At 47.2% G+C, this 26,217-nt stretch overlaps 1 protein-coding gene across 4 annotated transcripts in view; it reads right to left on the bottom strand.

Annotated features, from left to right (window-relative positions):
- The window catches only part of LOC147124867 (nuclear pore glycoprotein p62-like), an 84,493-nt gene that overhangs the window by 46,104 nt on the left and 12,172 nt on the right, over window positions 1-26,217 (bottom strand). For 3 of the 4 annotated variants that reach the window (XM_085994128.1, XM_085994118.1, XM_085994108.1), the window contains exons 4-8: window positions 22,525-22,605; window positions 21,281-21,388; window positions 19,102-19,206; window positions 14,872-15,067; window positions 13,468-13,612 (exon numbers count right to left, since the gene is read on the bottom strand). In XM_085994128.1, the coding sequence (XP_085850254.1) occupies window positions 13,468-13,612; window positions 14,872-15,067; window positions 19,102-19,206; window positions 21,281-21,388; window positions 22,525-22,605 (635 nt within the window). The remainder of the gene's footprint in view (window positions 1-13,467; window positions 13,613-14,871; window positions 15,068-19,101; window positions 19,207-21,280; window positions 21,389-22,524; window positions 22,606-26,217) is intronic. The other variant, XM_085994137.1, reaches the window with a different exon arrangement.

Here is a 26,217-nt window from a genome sequence, read left to right as displayed (position 1 = left end):
AAAGCCTTCGGAAAGTCCAAATACACCACAACCACTGGTTCTCCCTTATCTATTCTACCAGTTACATCCTCAAAATTCCAGTAGATTAGTCAAGCTTGATTTACCTTTTGTAAATCCATGTTGACTTTGTCCGATCCGGTCATTGTTTTCCAAGTGCTCTGCTATTACATCTTTTATAATGGACTCTAGCATTTTCCCCACTAACAATGTCAGGCTGTAATTCCCCATTTTTCTCTCTACCACCTTTTTTAAATAGTGGGGTTACATTAGCTACCCTCCAATCCATGGGAACTGTTCCAGAGTCTATAAAATTTTGGAAGATGACCAGCAATTTCTAGGGCCACTTCCTTAAGTACCCTAGGATGTAGATCATCAGGCCCTGGGGACTTATCGGCCTTCAAACCTGTCAATTTCCCCAACACCGTTTTCCTTCAGTTCCTCCCTCTCATTAGACCCTATGTTCCCAGACATCTCTGGGAGTTTGTGTCTCCTCCTTTGTGAAGTCAGAACCAAAGTATGCATTTATTTGGTCTGCCATGTCTTTGTTCCCCATTATAAATTCCCCCGATTCTGACTGCAAGGGACCTACGCTTGACTTCACCAATCTTGTTCTCTTCACATATCTATAGAAGCTTTTACAGTCAGTTTTTATGTTCCCTGCAAGCTTACGCTCATACTCTATTTTCCCCCTCTTAATTAATCCCTTTGTCCTCCTTTGCCGAATCCTAAACTGCTCCCAATCCTCAGGTTTGCTGTTTTTTCTGGCCAATTTATATGTTCTCTCCTTGGATCTTATATTATCCCTAATTTCCCTTGTTAGCCAATGTTGAGTCACCTTTGTTTTATTTTTATGCCAAACAGGGATGAACAAATTCTGCAGTTCATCCATGCGATCTAGCGCAGTCAAGACCATCTACGGCCAGATCTTCTTAACCACGACTCTGTCTTCGACACGAGTGTCCTCAACTCCATCCTACAGCATGCTACCCACCACCATCTCAGCACAACCCCAGCCCGGCATGAGGTTGAAAAGGCCATCCGACAACTGAACAACAAGGCTTCAGGAGCAGATGGAATCCCCGTCGAGGCACTAAAGCATGGTGGAGAAACACTACTGGTGCGAATTCATGAACTCATTTCTCTTATTTGGAAGGAGGAGATCATGCCAGGGGATCTCAGACGCTGTAATTGTCACCTTTCTTGAAGATGGTCACAAGTCCGATTGCGGTAATTACAGAGGAGTTTCCCTGCTGTCTGCCACAGGGAAAGTCATTGCAAGAATCCTCCTCAATCGCCTTCTCCCAGTGGCCGAAGAGCTCGTCCCAAAGTCGCAATAAGGGGCACAAAGGACATGATCTTCACCGCATGTCAATTACAAGAGAAATGCAGGGAACAGCACCAACCGCTGTACATGGCCTTTTGATCTCAAACACCTTCAACACTCAACCGTGAGGGATTATGGAGTGCCCTCAAATTTGGCTGCAGTCAAAAGTTTGTCACTATCCTCCACCTGCTTCACGATGACATGCAAGCCGTGATCCTGACCAATGGTTCCACCACAGACCCAATTCACATACGAACCGGGGTCAATCAAGGCTGTGTCATCGCACCAACGCTGTTCTCTATCTTCCTTGTTGCAATGCTCCATCTCACTCTAAGCTCCCCACTGGGGTGGAGCTAATTTACAGAACAAACGGGAAACTGTTCAACCTCAGTCGCCTCCAGTTCAGATCCAAGGTCTTCCCATCCTCTGTCGTTGAATTACAGTATGCAGACGACGCTTGCGTCTGCGCTCACTCTGAGGTCGAACTCCAAACCATCGTCAACACCTTCACCGAAGCGTATGAGAGCATGGGCCTTACACTAAACATACGCAAGACAAAGGTCCTGCACCAACCTGCCCCCGCCACACAGTACTGCCCCCCGAATATCAAAATCCATGACAAGGCCTTTGACAACGTGGACCACTTGCCAAACCTCGGGAGCCTACGATCAACAAGGGCAGACGTCGACGACGAAGTCCAACACCGCCTTCAGTGTGCCAGTGCAGCCTTCGGTCGCCTGAGGAAGAGAGCGTTTGAAGACCAGAACCTCAAACCCGCCACTAAGCTCATGGTCTACAGAGCAGCAGTGATACCCGCCCTGCTGTATGCCTCAGAGACATGGACTATGTACAGCAGGCAACTCAAAGCACTGGAGGGGTACCACCAACGCTGCCTCCACAAGATCCTGCAAATCCATTGGCGGGATAGGCACACCAACGTCAGTGTTCTTGCTCAGGCCAACATCCCCAGCATCGAAGCTTTGACCACGTGCGATCAGCTCCGATGGGCCGGTCACATTTATCAGGCATGCGGACAGAGACTCCCAAAACAAGCGCTCTGAGCTCCGGCACGGCAAGAGAGCCCCAGGTGGGCAGAGGAAACGCTTCAAGGACACCCTCAAAGCCTCCTTGAAAAAGTGCAACATCCCTGACACCTGGGAATCCCTGGCCCAAGATTGCACAAATTGGAGAAGCATCCGGGAAGGCACCGAACACAGTCTAAGACTACTCACTATTTTCCCCCTCTTAATTAATCCCTTTGTCCTCCTTTGCTGAATCCTAAACTGCTCCCAATCCTCAGGTTTGCTGCTTTCTCTGGCCAATTTCTATGTCCTCTCCTTGGATCTTATGCTATCCCTAATTTCCCTTGTTAGCCAATGTTGAGTCACCTTAGATGTTTTATTTTTATGCCAAACAGGGAAGAACAAATTCTGTAGTTCATCCATGCGATCTTTAAATGTTTGCCATTGCCTATCACCGTCTAGTAACATTCCCCAATCCATCCTAGCCAACTCGCGCCTCATACCATCGTAGTTTCCTTTATTTAAATTCAGTACCCAAGTCTCTGAATCAACTACTTCACTCTCCATTTTAATGAAGAATTCGATCATATGTTATGATTGCTCCCCCAAGGGGCCTCGCACAACAAGATTGCTAATTAATCCTCTCTCATTACATAATACCCAGTCTAAGATGGCCTGATCTCTAGTTGGTTCCAGAAACCATCCTGTATACACTCTAGGAATTCCTCTGCCACAGTATTGTTACTAATTTGGTTAGACCAATCTACAGGAAACTTTGTGATATCCGGCACCGACGGGACCGAGCTGTTGCCATCCCATCAAAACTGCCGGACAAACCAGTGCTAATGTTAAAACATACGGAAGCTTTTGAGCTCCGTATCTAGCAACAAACCCTGTGCTTCTAAACAGTCGGCCGTAGCTTGCAAGAGTCTCTGTAGCTAAGCAACAGCTTTAGCTAGACCTTGCAGAGCCTGACTGGTGAAAAAAAAAAAGCAACGAAAAGAAAAAAAACTTACTGAACCGACTCCTGAATTTTGCCGGTGCCTCGAGCATTCCGGACAGTTAACCTCCGGATAAACCAAAGTTTCCTGTATATGTAGATTAAAGTCACCCATGATAACTGCTGTGCCCTTATTGCACGCATCTCGAATTTCCCGTTTAATGCCATCCCCAACCTCAGCATTACTTTTGGGGGTCTGTATTCAACTCCCACTAACTTTTTCCTGCCCCTTGTTATTGCTCAGCTCTACCCATACAGATTCCACAGCATCAGAGCTAATATCCTTCTTTACTATTGTGTTATCGCCTCTTTAACCAGCAATGCTACCCCACCGCCTTTTCCTTTTTGCCTGTCCTTCCTGTTGTATCTGTGTGTTAATGGAGACACGGAAGGCAGGAGCTGGTTTAACATGTGTTTACTGAACAAAGTCTGGAGGTGAACTAACAGATACAAGACACTATACAGGCTTATAGAGCCCGAGTGGCCACTACCGGCATTACAGTACACAGGGGCTCTTAAAGGCACATACACCACAATTCCTCCCCTTTTAGACAACCAGTACACAATATTTTAAGTAATCATTAATTAACATGTTTACAAGAACAATAATCTACACATTTGCTGCAGTTAATCAATTATAAGTCAGTCTCTCTGGAGGCTTCCTGACTCGGTCCGGATAACGCCTCGGTGGTGAAGTAGTTTTCGGTGGTGTAGTAGGTTCTTTTGGCAAGGTCGATTCAGCTTGAATGCCAGTGTCAGGTTCATCTGGTTCCAGTATCACCGGATCGGAGGTAGATACTATGGGTATCTCTGCTTCATCATTAGGCGTAGAGTTGTGGTGTAGGTTGTCCCTTTTCGGATGATTCTATGATATGGTCAGCATGGCGCCTTATTATGCTTTCTCCAATGTCCACGGTATACATCAGCAGTCCTAGTCGTGTGCAAATAGTTCCAGGCTGCCATTTCTCGGTACGGTAGTCCCGGGCCAAAACTTGTTGACCTATCTGGAAGGTTCTAGTTGGCCTTTCATTCGTGCCTTGAAATTGCCGGTTCTCTACGTCCCTTCTGATGTTTGGCTTGATCAAATCCAGCCGGCATCTAGTCTTCTATTGAAGAACATCATGGCGGGAGTTTGGTTTGTAACCACGTGTTGCATTCCTGTATGCAGACAAGAAGTTATCTACCTTATGCTGTAGATTTATGTCTTCATTACCCATGGCCTTTATGGCCTTCTTAAAGGTCTGGACAAACCTTTCAGCCAATCCATTGGTGGCGGGATGGTATGGGGCGGACGTGTAGTGCTTAACCCCATTGTTTTAAGAACTTCCTGAATTCTTCGGACACAAATTGCGGTCCATTATCAGAACAGATCTGTTCAGGCATCCCATTCCTGGCAAATATGGTCCTTAATACTGGTGATGGTTTTTTCCGTGGCGGTGGAGGACATCTTTATTACCCCCAGCCACTTGGAGTGTGCATCAACTGCGATTAAGAACATCGAGTCCATAAATGGACCAGCAAAGTCGATGTGTACCCTTTGCCATGGAGAGGAGGGCCACTCCCATGGATGTAGAGGGGCTTGTGGTGGGGCGTTTTGGACCTGCTGGCATCCTAGACAGCTCTTGGTCATTTTTTCGATGTCTCCATCGATACCTGGCCACCACACAAACGCTCTGGCTAGGTTCTTCATTTTCACTCCACCCAGGTGCCCCTCGTGAAGCTCCTTTAGCACTTTATCCTGGAGTTTGGGTGGAATCACCACTCTGGATCCACACATCAAGGTTCCTCGGCACACTGACAGCTGTTCTCTTCTTTGCGAGAATACTGGCAGTGGTTCGCCATGTGCTGGCCATCCCTTCACCGTTAAATCGTAGACTCGTGAGAGTCAGGTCATTTCTCGTTTCCTTTTCAATGGTAGAATTTGTTACTGGTAGACATTCCACTATGGTTGAGTGGAACATCTCCACTGGGTCCACTGTAGGTGCCTCTTCTACCGTTGGCAACGGTAGACGCGATACGCCGTCAGCATTTCCACGCTGTTTTGATCCTTTGTATTCTATGTCATATTGGTGTGCCCCTAGGAAAAGGGACCACCTCTGTAGCCTTTGCGCTATCATAATGGGAACGCCCTTTTTAGGGTTGAATATGAGACGAGGGGTTGATGGTCAGTCAACAAGGTAAATTTTTGTCCGTGTAGGTAATGGTTGAATTTCTTCACTCCCCACACCAGGCTGAGTGCTTCCCTGTCGATCTGGGCATAGTTACGCTCAGCTGAGTTCAATGAGCGTGACGCAAAAGCTATCAGCCGCTCCGAGCCATCAGGGAATCTAGGCGATAAACCGCTCCTACACCGTAAGGGGATGCATCGCACGCCAGTCTGATTGGCAGTGATGGGTTGTAATGAGCCAAAACTTCCTTGGACGTGATCAAGCCTTTGCATTTATGGAAGGCACGTTTACAGTCTTCGCTCCATTTCCAAATTACTCCCGTTTGTAGCAGTTTGTTAAGAGGGTGCAGAAGAGTTGACAAGTTTGGTAAAAATTTGAGATAGTAATTTATTAATCCCAGGAATGACCTTAATTGAGAGACACAGGTGCTGGGGCTTTTATGACCGCTTCAATTTTCTCAGGTGACTTATGCAACCCTTCTTCGTTAATTATGTGGCCACAATAGGATTTGTTTCTGGAAAAATTCACACTTGGGGCGATTTGCTCGCAGGCCTCGTTCTCTCAGCCTAGTGAGCACCTGCGCCAAATTGGCAAGGTGCTTGTTGTCGTTTTCTCCTGTTACAAGGAGGTCGTCTAGGTAGCATTGAGTCCCCTGAATCCCTTGCAGGACTTGCTCCATAGCTCTTTGCCAGATAGCTGGAGCGGATGCTACTCCGAAAACTAGTCGATTGTACTGGTACAGGCCTTTGTGTGTGTTTATCGTGAGGTACTTTTTAAAGAGGCCTCCTCAACCTCCATCTGTAGTTATGCTTGTGCCAAGTCAATTTTGGTGAAACATTTCCCTCAGGATAGTGAGGCGAAAATATCTTCTATCCTCCCGTGTGAAGGACCGGGTTTACAGTCACCTTGAAGTCCCCACAGATGCGAATTTTTCTCGGTTCTTCAGATTTATCATTATTCAACTTTTCTTCATGACAGGGACGATGGGTGTTGCCCACTTGCTCCAATCTATCTTGGATAACACGCCCGCCTTTTCCAAATTCTCCAGCTCTGCCTCGACTGCTGGACGAATTGCATATGGCACCGGCCTTGCCTTACACTTGGGAATTGCCGCATCTTCCACTTTTATTGAGGGGGTGACGCCTTTCAAGGTCCCTAGTTCCTGTTGAAACACTTCTTTGGCGTTGGCAAAGATGTCTTTTAATCGTTCAGGTATGACGTCATCATTTTTTCCCCCCTTACTGGTCACCGTCAGTGCCTGAATGGAGTGCCAGTCTAAACTTATCTTCCTGATCCTTCACGTCCCAACAGCAGTGGACCACCATCTTGCAGAACGTATAAATACAACTTCTGTATTTCCTTGCCGTTGTATACAACAGGCACCCTTATTCCCTCTGGGGTATACTTTCTGCCCCGTATATGTTTTCAAGATAATGGATGTGTCTTTCAAAAAGGTATATGCGGAAATAGCCGCTCGTAATCCCGTCGACTTATGACGGTCAGAGCTGATCATGTATCTAGCTCCATTTTAACTGGGGACCCCGCTATTGTGAGTGTAACCCAAATGGTCTGGTAATCTTCTTTGGCAATTACATTATGTAATTTGAGACAGCTTAGTCTCTTGTTTCCGGAGTCACTATCGCTCTTCTGGTTGTCGGAGCTACTGTCCGTCATCATTTGTACCTTTCTGTACTTTTCCTTATTGATTTTTTTTTCCTGTCAGTGGATTTTTTGTTTCCAGATCGGCATACACGTGCAATGTGTCCCATCTTTCCGCATTGCCTGCATGCTTTGTCCTTGAACCAGCAGTCCCTCTGGTCATGGGTGGATCTGCTGCAGCGATAAACATCTCTCGAAACCCCCGTGTCATTTCATGGGTGCCGAAGTCCTGTGGCTTTTGCTGTATCTCTGCAGCTCCTCTTGCTGCTGCTTCGTATGGTACAGCCACACTGAAAGCCTTGTCCAGTGTTAAATCTCTCAGAAAGTAGCCTTTTCGGTGTTCCTTCACTTAGGAGACCGCAGACTAATTTGTCTCGAAGAGAATCTGCCAGTCCTGCCCCGAATTGGCAGTGCTTTGACAGCGCTTTGACAGCTTCCTTAATTCGGTGAGGTAATCAGCGTTACTTTCATTCTTGTGCTGATTCCTCTTGAAGAATTTGAATCGTTCCACTATCAACAGCGGTGTTGGGTTTAAGTGCTCCTGTAGGGTATCAACAATCTTAAAATTCTTGTCCATCGGTTTGGCTGGAGTGATTAAGTTTCGTAACAGCCCGTATGTCCTTGCGCCCATCAGATTTAGAAGTACCGATGCCTTTTTATCATCCTCTTTCATTCGCTGTGCAATATACCTCCACTCTTTGCACATGTGGTCCAATCCTCTACATCACTATCGAAAGCAGTAATATTGCCAGTCTTAGGCATCCTGAAAAAGTGGCACCTCCAGTGCTTTCCTTTCTTCCCTGCCGAGAAAAAATGGCGCCTCCCGCGCTGCCAATGCTGTTCTCCGCGGTTTTTATTTATAGATATTTTTAGTAGTTGGAGACTCGTTCCCGCCGGACTCTCTGGGACTTTTCCCTCCCTCGGCTTGGTCCGAACGCCGACCTGCTTTGCAGCGCTGGCCGTCTCCAGAGTGCTCCACCCTCCGTCTGTTTGCCTCCGCCTTCGCTGCTCGGCCCTGCTGCAGAGCCAGCCGATCGAGCCCCAGCCCGCCGCCCAGGAAGGATTATTGCAGTACCTGCCACCAGCCCGGCTAGCTGGTGAAACCAGAGTTTTCTCTTTTTTTTTTCCTTCGACCTTCGTCTGAGGAATCGATCTCCTTGAGGTGCTGCCGAATTGCAGGTAAGTCAGTTTCCAATTTGTCGGCATTGTTGTATCCGTGTGTTAATGGAGACACGGAATGCAGGAGCTGGTTTAACAGGTGTTTACTGAACCAAGTCTGGAGGTGAACTAAAAGATACAAGACACTATACAGGCTTATATAGCCCGAGTGGCCACTACTGGCATTGCAGTACACAGGGGCTCTTAAGGCACATACCACAATTCCTGAATATTGAATACCCCTGGATGTTGAAATCCCAGCCTTGGTCACCCTGGAGCCATGTCTCCGTAATCCCAATTATATCTGTTACAATTCATGCATTCGTTCCTTAAATGTTAGCCATTGCCTATCCACAGTCATGCCTTTTAATGAAGCTCCCCAAGCTATCATAGCCAACTCACTCCTCATATCTTTGTAATTTCCTTTGATTAGATTTAGGACCCTAGTTTCAGATTGGACTTCACTTTCCATCTTAATGAAGAATGCTATCATGTCATGATCACTCTTCCCTAAAGAACCACACAAAAGATTAATTAACCCTTTCACATTGCACAATACCCAATTTAGGATAGCCTGTTCCCATGCGGCGCCACATGAACACACTCAACCTCTCTTCAGCAGCACCGACGCACTCTCAAAGCTGCCCGGGTCCAGTGTTCCATTTCATCCTTCGACTCATCTGACACCAACAAAAAACTTTTTTTCTTCCTTTCTGATGTCAAGGATCGCAAGCTTCATCAACTTTCGAACACCAACGCCCTTCCGGAACCTTCGCCCCCTTCACTTTCCTCTGACCCTTCTCCCAATCTTACCCCCGGCTGTGTTTTCACTATCCTCTGACCTTCCCCTCTGACCCCAAACGATCAGTCCTCAAAGGCCGGAGCTTCATCCCCTTACGCCCCCACCTCAATGAATTGAGCTCAGCATGATGCGGAGAGCTTTTTCCACCGCCTTCGTCTCCGTGCCTACTTCTTTGGCCAGGATTCGTTCCCCCCCGCACGGCTGACCCTTTCTCTTGCTTTCAGAATTCTCGTTCTACCTGGACCCCTCCCTCAGGCCTCTTACCCTCTATCTTTTCATTGCAAACTGCCACTGTGACATTGGCCGTCTCCATTTCTCTGCTCCCCTCACTCACTCCAACCTACCTCCCTCTGAACTTGCAGCAATCCATTCTCTCAGATCCAACCCCGACTGTCATTAAACCTGCTGACAAGGGTGGTGCTGTTGTTTGGCGAACCGACCTCTACCTAGCGGAAGCTGAACGGCAACTCTCAGACACCTCCTCCTACCTCCACCTGGACCATGACCCCACTACCGAACATCAAGCCACCATTTCCAAGACTGTCATTGACCTCATCTCCTCTGGAGATCCCCCCCCCCACAGCCACCAACCTCATAGCTCCCCAACCTCACAGCCCGCTTCTACCTCCTTCCCAAGATCCACAAACCAGACTGCCCTGGTAGATCCATCGTTTCAGCCTGTTCTTGCCCCACGGAACTTCTCTCTTCCTATCTCGACTATTTTTTCCTCCCCTTGTCCAGTCTCTTCCCACCTACATCCGCGACTCTTCTGACGCCCTCCGCCACTAAGTTACCCCCGGCCCCAACTGCCTCCTTTTCACCATGGACGTACAATCCCTCTACACCTCCACCCCCCATCAGGATGGCCTGAGGGCGCTCCGCTTCTTCCTTGGAGAAGACCAACCACCCTCCTCTGCCTGGCTGAACTTGTTCTCACATTGAACAACTTCTCCTTTGGCTCCACTCATTTCCTCCAAATCAAAGGTGCTGCTATGGGTGCCTGCATGGGTCCTAGCTATGCCTGCCTTTTCATGGGATATGTGGAACGTTCTTTATTCCAGTCCTACTCAGGTCCTCTCCCTCAGTCATCAATGTACCGGAAAGAGGTATCGGTGCCATCTCCTGCTCTCACCCTGAACTAGAAAATTTTATTCACTTTGCTTCCAATTTCCACCCTTCCCATGGCCCATCTCCGACTCTTGCCTTCCCTTCCTTGACTTCATCTCTGGGGATAGGTTATTGACAAACATTCACTACAAGTCCACTGACTCCCAGCTACCTGGACTACACTTCCTCCCACCCCACCTCCTGTAAGGACTCTATTCCATTCTCCTCTGCTCTGACGATGCCACCTGCCATACTAGTGCTTCAGATATGCCTTCCTTTTTCCTCAACCGAGGATTGCCCTCTACTGTGGTGGACACTGCTCTCGACCGCGTCCGTTCCATCTCCTGCAATTCTGCCCTCACCCCTCCCTCCCGGAACCACGAAAGCTCCCCTTGTCCTCACCTTTCACCCCACCAGCCTCCACCACCTCCTGCGTGATCCCACCACCAAACACATCTCTTCACCTCCCCTTTCAGCATTCCGTAGGGACCGATCCCTGCGCGACACCCTAGTCCACTATCAACCCCAGCACCCCTTCCTCTTCGCCCAGCACCTTCCCGTGCAAGCGCAGGAGATGCAACACATGCCCTTATACCTCCCCCCTTCCCACTGTCCAGGGTCCCAAACACCCCTTCCCGGTGAAACAGCGATTTACTTGTACTTCTCGCAATTTGGTATACTGCATTCACTGCTCACGATGTGGCCTCCTCTACATTGGGGAGGCCAAACGCAGATTGGGTGACTGCTTTGCGGAACACCTCCGTTTAGTCCGTAAGGGGGACCTCGGCTCCCGGTGGACGGGCACATACACACACTTTATTTATATATTTATTCTTTTATCCACACTTCTGTTTGGCCTTTTTTTCTTCCCTCCCACATGGCAACAGTCCTTCATTCTGCCAGCCCAATTCACACTTCATCTAGAGCCATCCTTTGTTCTTTAACCTGTCCCATTACCACCTTCTTGCCCTGAATATCTCTGTCTCTTAATCGCTCCTGCTTTCTATCCTATCACTGACCTTCCCTTTTGTTCTTTCATCCCCTCCGCCTTTTCCCAGCCCCTAAACTTGCTTTAAAATCTATTCCATTTCCTGCTTTTTTTTCCCCCCCCAGTTCTGACGAAAAGGTCTTCGACCTGAAACATTCTCGGTTTCTCTCTCCACAGATGCTGCCTGGTCTGCTGAGTTTTTCCAGCATTTTCTGTTATTTCGGATTACCAGCATCCGCAGTATTTTGCTATCGTAGCCTGTTCCCTAGTTGGCTCCTCAATGTACTGGTCTAAAAAAAAATCTCGTACACTCCAGGAATTCATCCTCCACAGTATTACTGCTAATTTGGTTTGGCCAGTCTATGTAGATTAAAGTCACCCATGACTACTGTAGTACCCTTGTTACATGCATCTCTAATTTCCTGTTTGATGCCATCCCCTACATTACCACTACTGTTTGGATGCCTACAGACAACTCCCACCAATGTTTTATGCCCCTTGGTGCTTCTTAGCTCCACCCAGACTGATTCTACATCTTTATTTTCTGAGCCAATATCGTCTCACTATTGCTGATTTCATCCTTTACTAACCTCACCTTTTCCTTTTTGCCTGTCCTTCCTAAACATCGAATATCCTTGGCTATTCAGCTCCCAGCCTTGGTCACCCTGCAGCCATGTCTCTAATCGCAATTATATTGTAACCGTTTACATCTATTTGTGCTGTTAATTTGTCTACCTTATTATGAATGCTTTGTGCATTCAGATACAGTGCCTTTAGATTTGACTAACATTTTTAGGCATCTTAACATTTTTTTGTACTATGGCTCTATTTGTCTTACCCGGACCCTATTTTAGTGCACTCCTTTGTTTGTACGCTCGGTCCCTTCCTGACACAATCTGGTTATCCTTACCCCAATCACTTTCCTGCACTGCTTCCTTGTCTTTTCTCTTTAGCATTCTAGATTTCTCCCCACCGGGACCTCCCCCCCCTCCCCTCCCCCTAATTTAGTTTAAAGCCCCATCTACCTCCCTAGTTATTCAATTCGCTAGTACTCTGGTCCCAGCATGGTTCAGGTGTAGTCCATCCCATCAGGTCCAGGGGACTTGTCCACCTTTAGTCCCATTATTTTACCGAGTACTTTTTCTTTAGTGATTGTTTTAAGTTCCCTCCTCCCTATAGCCCCTTGATTGTGTTACTGAGATGGTTTTAGTGTCTTCTACTGTGAAGACTGATACAAAATATTTGTTCAAAGTCTCTGCCATTTCCCTGATACCAATGTTTACTTTAGCTACTCTTCCTTTTTATATACCTGTAGAAGCTCTTACTATGTTATTATATTTCTTGCTAGTTTACTCTCATAATCCATCTTCTCTCTTTTTTGTATTCAAGGTGAAGGGTGCCAGAACACATGCCCATTTCAGGTAGCCAGTGTCATGTGGCATAGAGTCCAATCTACAATGCACCAATGTAGCTCAGCCTCCACTTCAAAAGGATCACAGGATTATTAATTTCCACCTCCCACACCAGCCATCCTGATCAATTTACTGAGTTTTCAAGGCAGTGGCTAGCTGTGGTTTCATGCCTATGAGGACTGGCATTCAGACCAAACGCATTACACACAGGACCTTTCCAGCCAGCAGACATAAGCAAAGACAACATCCATCACTGAGCTCCTCTTGAACGCAGGTCCCAGAGGTAACAGAGAACGTGCACACACGCACCCCCCCCCCCCCCCCCCAAAAGGATCAACTCTTGTAACAATACTTTAATGTGAGATTAGCCATTTGTTCAGTGATGGGGTTTTTTTTTTTTAAAAACACTGTTTTTGGGATATAGCCCACATGGGCAAGGTTGCATTTATTGCCCTGAGAAAGTGGTGGCGGGCCTTCTTGAACCGCTAGTCCTTGTGGTGATGGTGTTCCCACAGTGGTGAATTCCAGATGCTGTCTCAGCAAAAAACTCGTTAGCATTACAGAACAATTTGCAGAAACAAGGAGGATCACAAACCCAAACAAAACCCTTCACAAAGGAGAGGCATGATGCTCTTGTAGGACAGTCCTGGCAGCTACCTGGTCAGCTGTCTATTAACTACCTTAAAGCCCAGCCAATCTCCACTTAAATCAATTAAGAGATTGGGGGAGGAGGAAGAGAAATAACCATGTTGTTAGTGTCCTTCTGGACAAATCTGAGCCATTCAATATCAATTCTGTTTTCTACAATTGGTCAGCACTTTGCCCACCTTCTCTCCATTTTCAATCAGCATCCGGTCCCAGGCGTTGACCTGTGTGGCCTGGTGCAGGAATTGTTTCTCCTGATCCTCCAGCTCCACACTCCACTTGTTGATGAGACTCTCCAGCTGAGCATACGACATAACTGGAGGGGCACTGCAAATAGAATGAACGGCAAGTCAAACCTGCTTCAAATTAGGGGAACCTCCAAAACCCAATTCCATACCAAGCTCATTTCAACACAAGGAGTGCTCCAAAAACCTCCAACAGTTGTGACTGGCCCCAGACATAACCTGTCCTTCACCCTCCTGTTAGTTCTCCAGATGGTTTTCTTTTGGGGAGGAAGTTGAAGGAAGATTTTGAATGAACAAATGATACAAGTAGGCGTGGTTGCTCCTCATGGAATGAAAATGGAGAACCAGTGATGTTCCCATCGAGCATGTGACCTCCTATTCCCAGAACACAAGGCATGCTCTGTGAACACGCCAGGAAGAGCTTAGATAGCAGAAAAAAGTAACTATGAAGGTACAAGGATGTACGTGCGTGGGTGGGAAGAATAACATAATGGGAGCAGGAGTAGGCCATTCGGCCTTTCGAACCTGCTCCGCCATTCAATGAGATCATGGCTGATCTTCTGCCTCAACTCCATTCACCGGCCCTATTGCCATATCCCTTTTCTAGTCAGAAATCTATCCACTTCTGTTTTGAATATTCCCAATGACTGAGCCTCCACAGCCCTCTGGGGTAGAGAAATCCAAAGATTCACCACCCTCTGAAGAAATTTCTTCTCAGTCCTGAATGGCCTACCCTTTATCCTGAGCCTGTGGCCCCTGGTTCTAGATTCCCCAGCCAAGGGAAACATTCTCGCAGCATCCAGCCCATCAAGCCCTGTAATAATTTTGTATGCTACAATGAGATCCCCTCTCGTTCTTCTGAATTCAAGAGAATACAGGCCTAGTTTACTCAATCTCTTCTCGTACGACAGAATGAGATGATACCTCAGAAGGAACGCAAGGTCGTCAGTTATGGCACCTGAACTTAAATCCATCTATGCCAAATCTCTCACACCCACCAAACTCCCACCTCACGCAGCTCCTTGCAGGTAGAAAAAAAATTGACTTTTTGCAAATAAACCTGTCTTTGTAGCAAAATAAAGGGATTGCCTAAAAGCTCTGAAGATGTAGTTCTGTACATCACAAAATTCACTCCTGAAGCTGTGCAAAGTGTCCTATACCCGTGCTCCTTCTGCCATGAGGCCACTACCCCCACTCCTCAATCTGCCTGACCAATAACCATTCTGCTGCTTAGTGGCACAAGTAGTGATGGGAAGACATTGCAGCAACAGCATGGACCCGAGCACCTTGGAGCAACCTCACCCCTCCTGGTCTAGCAGGCTGACTAAATGATTCCCTTACCTACTGGTGGTGGCAGCAGCACTGGTGGTGGTGATGGTGACGGCAGCGGTGCAAACAGCAGTGGTGGTAGCGGCAGCCGTAGTACTCACACTGGTGGCTGTCCCAGCTGGTCCTGGTGTTAGGGAGAAACTTGCTGGTGTCTTCAGGCCCAGAGAAAACCCAGTGCTGCTGGTGGCAGCAGCAGCAGTAGTGGAAGCTACAAAACAAAACGCAGCAACTGTAATCTTCTGCTGCAACAGCAACTTTCCTTCCTGCTTGAACTACAATCACTTGCGTAGTGAGGAAGGATGATCACTTACTGTATACAACACGCGGCCTGTGAGCCGCTTCCACCCAAACCCGCTTTTCAAGGAAGACTCAGCTGGGCAGCTCAAACTGCCAGTCCTTGAAGGATTTCAAAAAGGATGCGTTGTGAAAAAAGCTGAAGTAGGACAATCAGGAGTTGAACAGCACGAGTCAGTCGAAGCCAGAAATAGAAGTGGTGTAGGGAGCAGGTAATCATGGACCATGTCAGGCAGATTAAGCAGAGCACACCAGGCCAGCAAGAGCAAAGTAGTGGGGAAGCAGAGGGCAAGGGGCACAAATAGCAATCTAGTATTTTTTAGTCTGTGGTAGTGCTGGAGTTAGAGCACAGCCGGCTATGGATTTGGTTCCATATTCCAATATTAGTCAAAGAATAGTCCAATTACACTAAAAGAGAAGCTAACGACAGAAGATTGAAATGAGCTCTGAAGCTTCCTCCCTTGCTACAGCATCATACAGTGGAACCTTTTCTCTAACTATTAAAGCCAGTTAATGAGTACCTTTATTCAAATCAAACATTACCCTGGCTGGCCAGCTGGTACCAGCTCCCCATCCAAAGCTCTACAAAAGCAGACACGAGTGACCAGCAGGTAGTGGGTGATCATTAGATACCAGCTCCCTAATAGCAGACACTGGCATTTCCAACGACTAATCACCAACCTGCATGGGTCTGCGGGACAGTGATCACCAACCTGCATGAGTCTGCAGGACAGTGGTCATGCAGCTCCACCTTGAAGAATGAGGGTTCATTTAATCCAGTGCATGATCCACACCTCAACAGCCACATTCTGCCCATGTACATTTCAATACAACGTGTTGAGAGACCGGAATTATGCAGAGAAATTAGCAATATATCTAGTTTGTTTTAAAAAAAAAAAAGTTATACTGTAGTTCCACCAACTGGCGTCAGACCTCAGGAGGAGGCAGAGATGGATCATTCACTTAGCAATTATGGCTACAGATGGTTGCGAACACTTTAACCTTGTCTTTTGCACTCATGCGCTGGGCTCCACTCGAGGATCTTCATGGAGCCTCCTATCTGTTGTTCAATTGTCCATCAACATTCACGACTGGATGTGGCAGGACTGCAGAGCTTTGATCTGATCAGTTGGCTGTGGGAATCACTTAACTGTCTATAGCATGCTGCTTCTGCTGTTTAGCACACTTGTAGTCCGGTGTTATTTTACCAAGCTGCAAGCTCATTTTCAGGTATGCCTAGTGCTGCTCCTGGCATGCTCTTCTACACTCCTCATTAAGCCAGGTGACCAACCCTGGTTCAATGGTAAAGTGAGGGATATTTCAGGCCATGAGGTTACAGATTGTGGTGGAATACAATTCTACTGCTGCTGATGGCCTACAGCGCCTCATGGATGCCCAGTTTCAAGCTGCTAGATCTGTTCTGAATCTATCCCATTTAGCACGGTGGTACTGGCACAATACACGATAGAGGGTGTCTTCAGTGTGAAGACGGGACTTCGTCTCCACAAGGACTGTGCGGTGATCACTCCTATCAATACTACCATGGATAGATGCATCTGCAACAGGTAGATTGGTGAGGACGAGACAAAGTATAGAACCATAGAATAGTACAGCACAGAAGTTGACTGTTCGGCCCACCAAGTCTGCGTCGGCTTGCGAGGAGCAATCCAGTTCGCCCTACTCCCCCGCTCTTTCCCCATATCCCTGCAATTTGTTCTCCTTCAAGTATTTATCCAATTCCCCTTTGAAGGCTACTATTGAATCTGTTTCCACCACCCTATCAGGCAGTGCATTCCAAATCCTAACCACTCCATTGCATAGAATGTTCCTCATGTCGCCTCTGGTTCTTTTGCCAATCACCTTAAACCTGTGCTCTCCGCCATTGGAAATAGTTTCCCTTTATTTGCTCTAGCGAAATCCTTCATGATTTTAAACACCTCTATCACATCTCTTCTTAGCCTCCTCTGCTCTAAGGAGAACAACCCCAGCTTCTCCAGTCTATCCACGTAACTAATCACTCATCCCTGGAACCATTCTAGTAAATCTCTTCTGCACCCTCTCTAAAACCTTTATGTCCTTCCTAAAGTGCAGTGCCCAGAATTGGACACAATTTTCTAGCTGGGGCTGAACTAGTGTTTTATAAAGGTTCAGCATAACTGCCTGGCTTTTGTTCTCTATGCCTCTATTTATAAAGCCCAGGGTCTCATATGTTTTAGTAACTTGCTTTGTTAACCTGCCCTGCCACCTTCAAAGATTTGTCTACACACACCGCCAGGTCTGTGTTCTTGCACCCCCTTTAAAATTGTACCATTTAGCTTGTATTGTCTCTCCTCATTCTTCCTACTAAAATGTATGACCTCATACTTTTCAGCATTGAATTTCATCTGCTGTGTCCACCCATTCCACCAGCCTGTCTATAGCCTCTTGAAGTCTATTACTACCCTCCTCACGGTTTACTACACTTCCAAGTTTTGTCTCATCTGCAAATTTTGCAATTGTGCCCTGTACCCCCAAGTCCAAGTCATTAATTTATATCAAAAACAGCAGAGGTCCTAAGTAGGTTTTTCCCTCGTGTTGGTTCACTCACCACCTGCCGCATTCCCAGTCTGGCAGCCATGTCCTTCGGTCAGTGGCAGTACTACGGAGCCATTCTTGGTGATGGACATTGAAGTCCCCCACCCAGAGTGCGTTCTGTGCCCTTGCTACCCTCTTTCTTCCAAGTGGTGTTCAACATGGAGGAGTACGGATTCATAAACAGAGGGAGGGCAGTAGGTGGTAAGCAGGAGGTTTGACCTGAAGCCATGAGATTTCATGGAGTCAATGCGGAGGATTTCCAGGGCCACTTTAGAAGTAGCACAAATCCATTGTTGATGTAGCTTGTGGCACTGAGCAAGGGAGTGCGTTAGGTCACGTGGCTAGAATCTATGACCGCGTGGGCCTTCAGAAATTCTGTAACTAACATTGTAGTGTCAGCTGTGGCTCAGTGGGTAGCACTCTCGTCTGAGTCAGAAGGTTGTGGGTTCACGTCCCACTACAGGGACGTGAGCACAAAAAACCTAGGCTGACATTCCAGTGCAGTGCTGCATTGTCGGAAGCACTGTCTTTTGGATGAGACATTAAACCGAGGCCCCGCCTGCCCTCTCTGGTGGACGTAAAAGATCCCATGGCACTATTTCAAAGAGCAGGGGAGTTCTCCCTAGTGTCCTGGCCAATATTTATCCCTTAACCAACATCAATACAAACAGATTATCTGGTCATCATCTCATTGCTGGTTGTGGGTTTTTGTTGTTTGCAAATTGGCTGCTGCATTTCCATTACAACACTGACTACACTTCAATAGTACTTCATTGGCTGTAAAGCACTTTGGAATGTCTGGAGGCTGTGAACTGCACTGTAGAAATGCAAGTCTATTTTTCTTTTTTACTGCAGCTTCTGGTGTTGGTGATCCATGGGGAAGGAGATGAAATGGCTAGCTTGACCAAGCAATGCATCTTAGTGAGGCTCCCAGAGACAGCCTGGAACGACCATGTAGAATAAATGTTAAGTGCATGTGTGACTGTTCCAGCTGCTGATAGTGGTGTGTATATTGGCGATTCCGGCAAGTCACTGCCAGGCTCCTCTGGTGCTCCTGACCAGCTTAGCACCACCCAGCTCCACACTCTGAATATGTGCTCAAGTTCCTGGAGTGGCACATTAACCCACAGCCTTTGGACTCAGACTAGAGTGCTATTAACAGAGCCAAACTGGCACTGTCTAGTAACCTAGACCATGGTGCAAGCACCATGCAAGACCTGTAATTAAACTGAGCACACAGACTCCCCCTTTAATCTTCAGCTTTACCATAGAATGAGATACTGGAGAAGTAATCTGTTAAACTTCCTAGGACCTGTACTGCATCAATTATGGAAGGACTGTAATTGTAGAGTCAAATATAGTACCAGTACATACCCAAGGTTGCAGCTGTGGTGACAGGCAAGGCTGTAGCTGTCGGCTTAAACCCAAACGGAGCAGACGCTGTAGAGGCAGCAGGAACAGGAGCGGCAGAACTGGTCACTAAACACAAGCAAAACTAGGTCAGGAAGATGCACTTCAAACAAGTTAATTAGGAATCTGAAGATATACAGGCTCAGAACAAAAGATCAGTCCTCAATGTTATGAAGCTAGAGTTAGTTAGTTTAGTAAGTCGCTAAACCATGCTAGGTTCAAATGGACTACATGCAATGTCAGCCTGCAGCTTCTCCGGCTGAAGATTTCTTAATTGTCTGTGCGAATTTTGTGCTCAAAGTGAAAGATGTTAGTGCTAGGGAATGGAACATTTTCCACTTGAGGTATCCAGTGTAAACAACAAACACCCCCAGGACAGGTACAGCACAGGGTTAGATGCAGAGTAAAGCTCCCTCTGCACTGTCCAATCCAACACTCCCAGGGCAGGTACAGCACAGGTTAGATACAGAGTAAAGCTCCCTCTACACCAAACATGGCCTGATGGGTGCTTTCAATGCTCTAATACACTAGGAAAATTTTACACATGGTGCTTCACCAAGATGCTGTCCATCAGTAATGTCCCACTAATGCTCAAGACATCACCATGGAAATAATTATACACAAACCTTTGTCCCACTCAATACTGGAAACACTTGAATATCACCTGAATAACTAACTTTTTTTTTAAAAAAATTCATTCATGGGATGTGGACGTCACTGGCAAGGCCGGCATTTATTGCCCTTGAGAAGGTGGTGGTGAGCTGCCTTCTTGAACTGCTGCAGTCTGTGTGGTGAAGGTGCTCCTACAGTGCTGTTAGGGAGGGAGTTCCAGGATTTTGACCGAGCGACAATGAAGGAACAGCAATACACTTCCAACTCAGGATGGTGTGTGACTTGATGGGGAACTTGGAGGTAGTGGTGTTCCCATGTGCCTGCTGCCCTTGTTTTTCTAGGTGGTAGAGATCGTGGGTTTGAGGTGCTGCCGAAGAAGCCTTGGCGAGTTGCTGCAGTGCATCTTGTAGATGGTACACACTGCAGCCATGGTACGCCAGTAGTGGGGGGATTGAATGTCTAAGGTGGTGGATGGGGTGCCAATCAAGCGGGCTGCTGTGTCTTGGATGGTGTCGAGCTTCTTGAGTGTTGTTGGAGCTGCACTCATCCAGGCAAGTGGAGAGTATGCCATCACACTCCTGATTTGTGCCTTGTAGTTGGTGGAAAGACTTTGGGGAGTCAGGAGGTGAGACACTTGCCGCAGAATACCCAGCCTCTGACCTGCTCTTGTTGCCACAGTATTTATGTGGCTGGTCTAGTTAAATTTCTGGTCAATGGTTGCCCCCAGGATGTTGATGGTGGGGATTCGGTGATGGTAACGCTGTTGAAAGTTAAGGGGCGGTGGTTATACTTTCTCTTTTTGGAGATAGTCATTGCCTGGCACTTGTGTGGCGCGAATGTTACCTGCCACTTATCAGCCCAAGCCGAACATCATCTAGGTATTACTGCACGTGGGCATGGACTGCTTCATTATTTGTGGAGTTAACATTGTGGAATCATCAGCAAACAGCCCCATTTCTGACTTTATGATGGAGGGAAGTTCATTGATGAAGCAGCTGAAGATGGTTGGGCCTAGGACACTGCCCTGAGAAACTCCTGCAGCAATGTCCTGGGGCTGTGATGATTAACCTCCAACCATATAGAGCAGGGCAAAATCCACAAATGTTTAGTAAGAAGGGAAGTAAAAGGAAACAGTGGATTGGCTAGTTTAACTTAAGTGTCTCTTCCAAAATATAGGCCTTGCATGCGCTGGTAGTTCTCAACAACATTGTTTGAAGCAGGCACGTGATAAGTCATTCTAATGACTGGACCCCATCCTTTCCCAACCTCACCCGTAAGCAAGAAGGGAAGTAACAAACTGGAAGTGCGCAACGCCCAACTTCAGGCTGCTCAAGAGGTTAAAAACGGTACTCTGGCAGCCTCCTGAAACGTGTAACTCACCCGGCCCCAGGGCGCTGTGCTCCAACTCGAGGCCAGGACTTGCTGCACTGAACACAGACATTGCGTATGTGGAATATGATATGTTAATCTTATTTTGGAAATGTAGGATTCTATAAATCGCTGCTGTCCCAAGCATCTGCTCATGACTCACGTGTAAAGCCGGTCGTCACGGAAGAGGCGGGAGGCACCGAGCTCACCACCGAGGCAAACAGAGTTGGCCCTGCTGCAGGTGCACCAGTTGAAGCTCCTGTGGGCAACCCTGCAGGGAAAGAATCCATTGGTCTTTGTATTCATTAAAGAGGAACGTCTCCCAGGATAACAACCCGGCGAAGCAGCTGCTCTATCATTTAAGGGTGTATTTACATTACTCCAGTGTCGGCCCCATCTACACTCTGCTTGGGGCAGTAACTATGCTAAATGCAGGTTGTTGCTATTTAACTCAATGGCAGGTTAGTCCTGATTCAAGTGTTACACAATAACTTAGCAACTTTAGTGCAGGGTGATTTCTGCTAAGTCAAAGTTTATGACTTATTGAAGAGGAACTGTGTGGTGTGACAAGGCCATGTAAACCAGCACCTGGCAGACAATGGCCCCAGATACAGCACTTAAACCACAATGCTAAACACAGGGCACGGCCAAAAGAACCCTGATGGAGCTTGGCATGAGAGCAGTGACTGTGGGTTCTGCTGTAAACGAAGCAATTAATAAGCCAATCACTGGCGGATCCATAATATCATGGGGGGGGGGGGGGGGGGGGCAGGCGTGCAAGAGAGAGATAGATCCTAATGCTACAGGAAGGGGGATGAGTCCAGGTCTAAAGTGAAAATGCATGGCAACTTCCTCTGACCTATTAAGTTCTCAATCAAACTGTGCAGTGCACACCACACCGAGGACTAGTCACTGCTTGGGAGGAAGTGACTTTAGACCAAAGCTCTCCACCAATGGGGTTTTCCTCACATCATGTCTGGGTCTGTTGTGGACTCATTGATAGAGATTGAGTGCCATTAGTCACTAACTCCATTATCATTGTATCATGTGACTACCAGGATGGTAGAAGGCAAGCTAGTTAGACCATGGTATTTTTTCGTCTCACCACTGCTGTTCCACTCACACAAGGGGAGACATTAACTGTTGCATTCTGGACGGTACGGTTACCGACTGAAGCAGTAGGCACAGCTCAACATTGCTGGCCCTTGTTGTGGGTGAGGGAGTAGGTGATGGCACAGCGGGTGCTGGCTGTGCCCCTGCACAGGTCTGAGGTGAGAAACAAAATTCCAGTGTAATCACTTATCGATGAAGCAGCATGGCTTGCTTGTTTTCATTGTGTTTGAAAGGGATTAGTTCATTCACCTCACTCCATTATCAGTCGTTCACTAGCTCAGACTCGGCACCCACCTGCTGGCTTTGAGCCAAAGGAAAAGCCTGGAGCTGATGTGGTGGCACACGCCGCCGGTGTAGATTGGCTAAAGGCAAAAGCTGAAAGAGGCAAAAAGCACAGTGTCAAAACAACAGGGAGCCTGTGATAGTTATAGCAGCGCAGGTAAATGGAGTGTGCATTCATGGTTTACACTCTTCAAATAGAAGGACCTACACCCTCCTCAAAGAAACAGGCTTCTAACTGTACCGTGCTTCAAACAGGACCAGCCACACATCAGAGACAGCAACTCTGGAATTATTTCACACATCAATTGCATCTAAATGCAGTTAGTCACAAATTATGTGCCTAAAATCAATGAGTCACTTCCAGCAGTGCAGTCTCCAGACGTGCTCAACAGGGGAATTACCCAATCATCACTATTCTGAGCAGGAATTGCAGGGTCACTATATGCAGCCTTTTTCTGAGGATCTCAACGAGATGCAATGGTGGGAAATTTAATTTCGTTTGAAGTGCAGAAAGTTCCAGCAGTACAATCCTTGATTCTGTTCTTCAAAACTTGGGTTGTCTGGAGAGAGCAGTGCAACACTCGGGTGCAGGTCTAGCACTGGGGGGGGGGGGGGGGGGGGGGGGGGGGGCTATGAATTGGGTATTACACCAGAATCATGACATGTTAAAGTATACTGAGTTAATTGTGACTGTGCCCAATATGTATTGATATGACACGTTAAGCTAAGCAAGATGAAAGATGGCAGTAGATTCTGATGGTGTTTAAGGTTGCTATGAGCATGCCAATACTTGGCTATAGAAAAGGGCTGCATACAGTGAAACCACAGGTCCTGGTCAGAATGGAGATGATTAGGTAATTCCCCGTCAATCATGCCTGGAAGAGACTGGGATTGATTTTTCTGCACGTAATTTGTATGCAACTTTAACTGCACTCATTGTATTTTGCTGGAGAATTAATCCTGCTGTACTCAGTGACTGTAGTTTCTGCCATGAGCCACAAGTCCCACCCACCTCCAAGTCATTGGCTGAGTGGTGTCAATATTCACACAAGAATAATAGCCCTCCACGCTCTGTCATGGTGCCTGTGGAATGGTAGCCAGCAAGGTGCGACTCCTGCTGGACACCATACCATGGGCACCCATCATTCTCTGGTACCTCAGCCAAATCAAGGGGTATGGGGAGAAAGCAGGGACCGGGTACTGAATTTGGATGATCAGCCATGATCGCATTGAATGGCGGCGCAGGCTCAAGGGGCCAAATGGCCTACTCCTGCTCCCATCTTCTATGTTTCTAAATGCCATCCCTTATGAATCAGCCCAGGGTACTTGGGTTTGTTAGTGTGGCTGTCACGGTACTGGACCAGCAACCCAAAGGTCTGGAGTTCAAATCCCACCATGACAACTTGTGAATTTGATAAACCTGTCAATTCATGAGCAGGTATCAGGAAAGAAAGTTTACAGATGGTCACAGGAAAAACTTGCCACCCCTGCACAATCTGACTGAGGTGCAACTGCAATCCCACACAACACAGCTGATTCTCAACACTGTCCCAACTGGATGAGCGAGCCATTCAATTGTAAAAACGCAATCATTACCAAAGGACCAGTTTCCCTCCTTTCCAGGGTAACTAGGGATGGGCAGTACATGAAGCTCCTGCTAGTGCTGCAACACCCCGACAACAAAGGCAGGATAAAGAGCGTGGGAGGCCAAGGACAGCAGACTTGAAAGGAGTCAGCAGCCTCAGAGAAGGCAGAGAATAATTCAGAGCAGCTGAAGGCAGTTTAGTAGGGAAACTAGGCCTATAAAAACAGGCTTCGCAGTGCGATCTGCACCGTGTGCGGTTTGAGCAGAGTGCTGACAGTTGGGTGAGTGAGGAGTGGAAGGAGGAGCTCCCTTGCTTCGCCTTTGCTTTCCCTAACTTTTCACTGTAGGATTTGGTTCTTACTTTACACCCAGAAGAGTAAGAGAGCAGGAGCAGTCAAACAACAACACCACTAAAGTGACATCACAACCAGGGAAGGAGCTGATTGGCAAGTAGGAGCTGGTGAGTATTTCTACAGTCCAGTCGTTAAAGTAAAAGTAAGGTCTCTAGTTTAGAGCGAGTAATGTTTAAAGTGAAGTAAGGTCCCTAGTGTATTTAATATGTTTTAATTTAAAGGAAGTAAAGGGAGTAAATTAAGAGTAGGACATGGCAGGGCAGCTCGGCTGTGTGGAGTGCTCCTCCTGTGCTGTGGGAAGTCAGGGACACAGTGTCCAGGGCGAACACGTGTGCAGGAAGTGTCTCCAGCTGCAGCTACTCGAAATCTGCGTTTCGGAGCTCGTGCTGCGGCTGAAATCACTGTAGAGCATCTGCGAGGCGGAGATCTTTGTGGATAGCACGTTTAACGAGGTGGTCACACCGCAGGTAAAAAAAAAAGTGCACATGCAGAAAGGGAATGGGTGACCGCCATACAGAGTAAAAGAACTAGGAAGGTCTGGGTCCATCTCCCTCTCCAACAGATTTTCCGTTTTGGATACTGCTGGGGGAGATGGTTTCTCAGGGGAATGCAGCAAGAGCCAAGTCCGTGGCACTACGAGTGGCTCAGCTGCACAGGAGGGGAGGAAAAAGAGTGGGAGAGCAATAGTGATAGGGGATTCTATCGTAAGGGGAACAGATAGACGTTTCTGTGGCCGCAGACATGACTCCAGGATGGTATGTTGCCTCCTTGGTGCCAGGGTCAAGGACGTCACTGAGTGGCTGCAGGACATTCTGAAGGGGATGGGTGAACAGCCAGAGGTCATGGTCCAGATTGGTACCAACGACATAGGTAGAAAGAGGGACGAGGTCCTGCAAGCAGAATATAGGGAGCGAAGAAATAAATTAAAAAGCAGGGCCTCAAAAAGGTAGTAATCTCAGGATTACTCCCAGTGCCACGTGCTAGCGAGCAGAAATAGAATAGAACAGATGAATGCGTGGCTGGAGAGATAGGAGGGAGGGATTTAAATTCCTGAGGCATTGGGACCGATTCTGGGGAAGGTGGGACCTGTACAAGCTGGATGGGTTACACCTCAGCAGAACCGGGACCAATATCCTCACAGGAGGGTTTGCTAGTGCTGTTGGGAAGGATTTAAATTAGTTTGTCAGGGGGCTGGGAACCTAAGTGTGGGCCCAGAAGAGAAAAACAAAAGCTGGAAGTGCAAGTTAGAAACGTTGTCAGCAAAACTAGTAGGGAGCAGAAAAAAAGGCCAACAGTAAAAAGGGTCAAAGTGCAGAAAAATATTAAACAGGCAAAGTTGAAGACACTATCTAAATGCACGTAGCATTCGCAACAAGGTGGATTAATTAATGGCACTAATAGAAGTAAATGGGTATGATGTAATTGCCATTACAGAGACATGGTTGCAGGGTAACCAAAGCTGGGAACTGAATGTTCCAGGGTACTCAACATTTAGGAAGGACAGACAAAAAGGAAAAGGAGGTGGCGTAGCACTGTTAATAAGGGATGAGATCAGTACGGTAGAGATAAAAGATCTTGGCTCGGCAGATCGTGATGTAGAACTGGAATCAGTTTGGGTGGAGCTAAGAAACAGCAAAGGGAGGAAAACATTGGTGGGAATTGTGTATAGGCCACCAAACAGTAATGGTAATGTAGGGCACAGCATCAAGCAAGAGATTAGAAGTGCATGTAACAAGGACTTGAATCTACATATTGACTGGGCAAATC

This window comes from Somniosus microcephalus, chromosome 1, assembly GCF_052327205.1.
Source record: "Somniosus microcephalus isolate GS21.2 chromosome 1, FLI_Smic_1.0, whole genome shotgun sequence".
In the NCBI taxonomy this organism is placed as follows: Eukaryota; Metazoa; Chordata; class Chondrichthyes; order Squaliformes; family Somniosidae; genus Somniosus; species Somniosus microcephalus.
The sequence above is the reverse complement of the archived record's forward strand: the minus strand, read 5'-3'. Positions and strand labels throughout refer to the sequence as shown.